This window comes from Centruroides sculpturatus, unplaced genomic scaffold, assembly GCF_000671375.1.
Source record: "Centruroides sculpturatus isolate CEXI.00-Female unplaced genomic scaffold, Cexi_2.0 scaffold432, whole genome shotgun sequence".
Lineage (NCBI taxonomy): Eukaryota > Metazoa > Arthropoda > Arachnida > Scorpiones > Buthidae > Centruroides > Centruroides sculpturatus.
The window spans coordinates 119,740-126,221 of NW_019384724.1; the positions used below are offsets into that span (position 1 = coordinate 119,740).

The 6,482-nt window shown below is 33.1% G+C and overlaps 1 protein-coding gene across 1 annotated transcript; it reads right to left on the minus strand.

Moving 5' to 3' along the window:
* Window positions 1-2,780: 2,780 nt before the first annotated feature.
* On the minus strand, window positions 2,781-4,085 carry LOC111628086. Its single transcript, XM_023371808.1, has 5 exons — window positions 4,028-4,085; window positions 3,297-3,915; window positions 3,156-3,224; window positions 3,004-3,093; window positions 2,781-2,927 (listed from the first exon to the last, which is right to left on the minus strand). Exons 1-5 carry the CDS (start codon window positions 4,066-4,068, stop codon window positions 2,814-2,816), a joined length of 933 nt encoding a protein of 310 aa, XP_023227576.1. The 5' UTR covers window positions 4,069-4,085; the 3' UTR covers window positions 2,781-2,813.
* Between the last annotated feature and the right edge of the window lie 2,397 nt (window positions 4,086-6,482).

Below are 6,482 nucleotides of genomic sequence, written 5' to 3' on the forward strand. Positions count from 1 at the left end.
TTTTCAACGCGCGTTTTAAAGAACCAAGAGTTCTATGTAGCCGTACACACTCAAACGCCAAGCGCGCGTTAAACGCGCGTTTATAGATTTTTGTTAAAACGCGCGTTTTGCGGGCACTATACGGGCGCTTTGAGATATATGTGCTGCCTTACAGCGACGATGGAGGAGCACACACAATCAATTACTTTCTCGTCCATTTCCAAACTGAGCCAGTGCTAAACGCCGAACTAACGCTCGTCGAACGCCGAGCTAACGCGCGTTAGCTCGGCGTTAAGCGCGCGTTTAACGCGCGTTGAAAAACGCCTAGTGTGTACAGGGCCTATGGCAGCACATATATCTCAAAGCGCCCGTAAAGTGCCCGCAAAACGCGCGTTTTAACAAAAATCTATAAACGCGCGTTAAACGCGCGCTTGGCGTTTGAGTGTGTACGGCTACATAGAACTCTTGGTTCTTTAAAACGCGCGTTTAACGCGCGTTGAAAAACGCCTAGTGTGTACAGGGCCTAAGAAATGTTTCTTTTACAAGAAATGTATAAAATTACAGTACTGTATTAGACTTATGGTACCTAATTTACATACTGTACAGACGATAGTTAGCGTAAAATCTCCGTAGCGATGCGCTACGCGGCGGAAAATACGGAAAATGCATACAGTAGACCCCCCTATTATTACGGGCCCTATAATTACGATTCTTATAAGACTGCGAAAAAATTTCGACGATATCCGTAAAAACCCGTAAAAAACTCCTATAATTACGTAAAACGTCATCGGGCAGCCGAACTACTTTCCCGCCGTCCGTAGCGCCACGCTACGGAGAGATTACTATCGNGCGATCTGCCTAGTGGGTGCCTTCCGGGAGGTATTTTTAATGGGAACTGGCCCCTATTCAGGCGTAACAGACGTGGAGAAAACCCGGAAAACTCCACGTGGCCAGTCCGTCCTGTCGAGGCGCGAATCCACGACCGAACTCCCAGTGTTCAGGGAATAGAACCGCATGGCCGCTGGTGTGCCTGAAACATTTGAAGTTGTATTTTATAATTAATTAGCAGGTAAACACTACGTTGCCCAGGAAAAAACTAGAAACAAACGTTAAGTTTATTTCGTACTTCTAGCCCTTTTATTATATTATATTATTTGATTTATACTGTANATATGTACAGTACCTAATTTATATATAATTATATGTACAGACGAAACTAAACTCAATTTAGCCGCCTAATTGTCCATAGCGTGGCGCTACGGACGGCAAAAAAGTAGTTCGGTTGCCCGATGACGTTTTACGTGATTATAGGAGTTTTTTTTACCTTTTTTTACGGATACCGTCGCAATTTTTTCGCAGTTTTATAGGAATCGTAATTATAGGAACCGTAATTATAGGGGGGTATACTGTAAACGCAATATTTACGAGAACATCCTTTTTACGTAGTTAATACAATTCGTTGCCAAAATTTAAACAATTTATTATCATATAAAGGAATTATTGTTGCATTTTTACAGGATTATTTTATTTAAACAAGTAATATGAAATGTTTGGATATTAAGGTTAGCGACTTCGATCATGTGTGGATCCATCACAACCTGTCCAACACGGATCATTTCTTTCTGTCGGACCATCAGCACGATGGCATTCGAATACAGGTTTTAAATGAACGAAAATGTTTTAAGCGACAAAAAGCATATTATGTTCTCGACAATTAAATATATATTTTAAAAACATTTCGGATATATTTTCAATTGTTGTTTACTTGATTAATGAAATTGTGCCATTCCGTACTCGTACTATCCGAGTATGGCGATAAACGTGACAACGTTACGATGAAATAACCAAACTATTTATATGGTTTTGTTTTTGATGTACGTTATTTTATAGTGTTTGATTTATATAACTACAAAGGTTATCTTACATAAGGTTGATCACACTCAGTGTCTAATCTAACACATTTTAAATATTTTTTAAATGTTTTAGATTGGGCACTTGGTGTGATAAACTCTTACGTACGATAACCTTTGTCAACATAAATTAAATACTAAAATATGATATAGTAAAAAGTTAGAAGTAGTAAATAATCTAATAATTTTGCTATTATTATGTTTTCCTCGAGCAACGCCGGGTTCATCTGATAGTAATATAATATCTATACATATAAAATTGCTTGTCCTGACTGACTCACTGATTCATCATCGTCCACAGCAAACCGCTGAATTTAAAGAGGTGAAATTTGGTACACAGTTAGGGTACGTCATGAAAACGCACACTAAGAAGGGATTTTTCGAAATTCCCCCTCCGGGGGAGAGGGAGAGCATTAAAACTTAACCCGAAGAACGACTTTTGAAATTGATTCCATACTTTCCCTTAAATTGATAACATTTCAGACATTGTTATAAATATTTTGATATGTTTCGAATTTTATACCAAATGTTCGAATCGTTTTAAATTCGAAATTGTTATTGCACATTGGTTCCATTATAGAACGATTGTAAATGTTCCAGAAAATTGATCAAATTAAAAATAGTTCGTTTGATTCGCAGCATTTCTCATCATTCTCGGCATGCTTAGGTGTTATATAACAATTACTATGGTTGTTGAAATACTGAATATAAATAAGGTTTTGCTTGCAAAACCTCCGCGGGAAAAGTCGCGTGTAACAGCTAGTTCTTACATAAATAAAAAACTATCGAATTTCTAAATTATCGAATTAAATTCTAGCGAAACCAAAAACTAAGTCACCAATATTCAAATCATGTTAGAATCTCTTCTATAAACGTCGTATTGCACGAGAAATAACTGTATTTTAATACCAAATTATTACACGTTTAAGTTGTCTTCGTGTAATTGAATTTATACATCTGTTCACAGTTTTCTTTCTTGTTTGAAACGGTTTTTAGTTTTAAAAAGCCGGAGAAAATAGAATGTAGTGTACTTGCCATCTGAAATATAAAACAAAATCATTATCAAATATGTTTAGAGAAAGTTGTAGAAAATAATACTAAGAGAAAAAGCAACCTTGAAAACAATTCTCTTATCTACCACAAAAAATCCGCCTATTGAAAGAGACAGGGAGACTTTTCCAAATCTTTTCATAAAATCCAAAATCTGAAAGTATGAATGAAAAATATAAAATAATTATTTATTAAATGATCATAGAAAACACATACCTTCAGCTTTCTTTTCAGTCCAATATCACATCCTGCGAATTGTCTGACGTCTTGAAACGTATTTTCCATCTGCAGCAGAAAAAAACAGTATAGAAATAAAATTAAGAAATCACGTCAATAGTGTATGTAGAATATAATTACCGTAAATGCGAGCGAGCACAGCAGACATCCAGCTATTACGCAAATACACGTGAATATTACCATAAGTAAAAATATTATATATTTCTGGTAATAATGAAATTCCAAAAATATAAATGCGTAGCAGAAATAACTTGTACCCCAAAGGACAAAAAAATAGATAATTACAACTACTAAATTGTACTTGGTATTAAATTGTTGCATAAAAAGCCAAAGCTCTTCGTGATGCAACATAAATTCCGTTACCTTTTTCTGTAAATCTGAATCGATTCTTTTAATTAAAAACAATTCACGAGACAACTGTTCGAACTCTTGATGAGCGATGATGCATATCAAAGCCAATATTAATAAAGTAAAACCGAGTCCTCCTATAACATAACTTGTACCTATGTAAATCTCGATACTACAGAATAGAGCTTGTCCACGAAATTTTTCTTTCTTTTCTATTTCAGGATATAGAACGAAAATCACAAGAATTGCAAATAAAATAATAACTACTATTATAATTATAGATACAAGCAGAACAATTCTTCTCAAGAAGTTGTAATTATTCTTCATTTTGGCACAAAAAATCTCGTTCTTTATTGCCTGTATTAATACCAATTTGGTTCTTCTCATGCATCTGAAAACAATACAATAACTGATAAATAGAAAACAATTTAACAATTTGAACAATGTAGAATGAGTTTTCACTATATCAAATTCTCCTTTGCAAATTGAATATTCATCTATACCCGGTATTGTTTCCAAAATTAGAAGAATTGTTCGTTGCCATAAACAAAATTCGATTATTCGAACGTATATATTCATAAATTTTGAATATTTAGATATTCTAATTTTGTTTCTGCAATTGCAAGATTCAAACGGATCTAGCCCAAATATAAGGGCAGTCGTCCAACAAGGACTAAGGAAACAGTTCATACACGTTTTTTCTTGTAAATTTGGGTTCATGTTCACTTTGTACCTATGCTTCACGAAGTAAAAATGCTTCATTCATTACGTAATATCTCTACAAATATCACGATTCCTTTATTAAAAATGGGTGATATTAAATTTCTATTTTATGAGATAATTTCGCTTAATAAATATAAAAATTAATTAGCTAAGTGCAGGCTTTATTGATTGGTCAATAAATTAAACGCTGGAGCTGTAAGGCAGCGCAGCGTTTAATTAAAGCGTAATATGGATGGCTCTTTTAATTCAGGAAATGGTAGTGTATCTGTCAGATACAGTAATAAATAAAATATGTATGATAATAACATGGGAGCTTCCATTCCTAATGTTGTCAGAGGAGAAAAATAAAACAGATTTATTTAAAAAAAATCAATCTTGAAATGTCTGTGATAATTCATTAGAAAGGAAAGAAGGAAACACCATGGAAAAATCGTGCAGCACTTTAGAGAATTTTTTATTTTCATTAGTGTCGGAGATGTTTTCGTTCACATCGAATCAGATGTTTTCTTCGTCGTTTTTACGTCATTCTTCATCGTTCCAATATCGAGTTCAAAAGAAAAACAAACATTCCTCCTGTTGTTTGTTTTGCAGGTAAATCCTCTTCTGGCTTCAAGTCTTACGCAACAGAGCGCTGTCCCTCCAGTCAAATAAAATAACTCCACCGATGAAGTGAAATGCAAGCTGTTATCATTTTTTGCGATGTCGCAAACAAAATTAATTTTTGACACTCATTATAATAGCGACGAGATTAAATGATATTTATCTAATTTCCTCACAAGATGGACTGTTTCGTTACAGAAGTAGACAGTAAAACACAATAAAAGAATTAAAAGTTGCACGATAGTTATGCAAAGGATTCGAAAATTTAATAGGCGTGCACAAATTAACTGACAAAATTTTTTTAAACTTAGTTTGAAAGGAAATTTTGTATTCATATTAGGAAGAATCCGTTTCAGTGAAGAAGTTTAAGCGGAAATTTCTTTCGCGAAGAAACATGAAAAATCACAACACTGAAAATCAAATTGGAATTAATAATAAAAAACTTCGTACGTTATCACCTCCAAAAATTCGCCTCCAAAAATCTTAAGTCAAAGTTTTATTACGAGAAACACAAGGACACACATATAAATTCCATAGATGTAAGGTATGCAAGAAAGAATTTGAAGGGAAACATCAGTTGACACGTCATGAAGTTACTCATAGACTTTTCAAATACCATTTTTGTAATGAGAGTTATAAAACAAAACCCCATTTAAATAGGTATTATGAAACTCATAGTGATCGATGTATCAATATTCTTGTCCGATATGTAATAAATGTTTTAAACGCGATTGTTATTTTAAAAGGCATATTGAAATGTGCAATGATGAATACAGGTGTTCTTGTGATATTTTAAAATAAAACATTTTTTGGGACAGCATAAAAACATTTATAGCGATAAAATAAGTATTTTTGGAACGTATGTAAAACAAATTTTAAAACTAAAAGTACTTTTGTCAGACATCGCTTAGTTCAACACGAAAACATTTTGCTATAATCATATTGTAATTGGCGATTTACAACTAAAAATACGTTCGAAATGTCGAATTGAAATAAGAGAAATCTGAAAAAAAGTTTTGCATGTAAAGGAAATTTGCATCTTCCATCAGGGAATTCATTCTAATGTATTACGGTTTCGTTGTGAGGTGTGTAAGAAAGACTTTTATATTTAAATAAAAATTGAAATAATTCGAAAGTGTTTATAATGAAGACAATTTTTCTTATGTTGTGAGATGTATACGAACAGTTTCAATGTATAATGTGATTAGACAAGGCTTTATCCTTTTTGTCTAAAAGAAAAAGAGTTTTGACTTAATTTTAAATGTAATTTTGAAACTGAAGATAAACTAACATTTTGTTTATTATATTCGAAACGAAATAACAGAGCCACTGAGAAATAGCACTAATAAAAGAACAGGAAAAACATGCAGGATGTGATTCCTACATAGACAAGAAAATGTTTTAATGTCACTAATGGATGAATATATATTTTCAAAATCAACATATTAACTAATCATTTCTTGGGCCAATTGGTCGAACTGGCTTCCAATTTCTGTCATTATGACACATGAACAGTCAATTTTTCCTCTTAGTAATTGCGAAGAACATCTAAATGTCAATTGCTTTCTTCAATAGCATTGGTGTCGCGTTAGCTACACATAAAACTAAAAAATAATGTAATTGCTATATTCTAAT

Bases quoted from the DNA above. Each gene is read 5' to 3' on its own strand.
- LOC111628086 (XM_023371808.1), bottom strand. From the start codon at position 4,068: ATGGCAACGAACAATTCTTCTAATTTTGGAAACAATACCGG. The intron at 3,916-4,027 runs GTATAGATGAAT...TATTGTTTTCAG, and splicing joins AATTTTGGAAACAATACCGG to ATGCATGAGAAGAACCAAAT. The intron at 3,225-3,296 runs GTAATTATATTC...TTTCTGCTGCAG, and splicing joins TGTGCTCGCTCGCATTTACG to ATGGAAAATACGTTTCAAGA.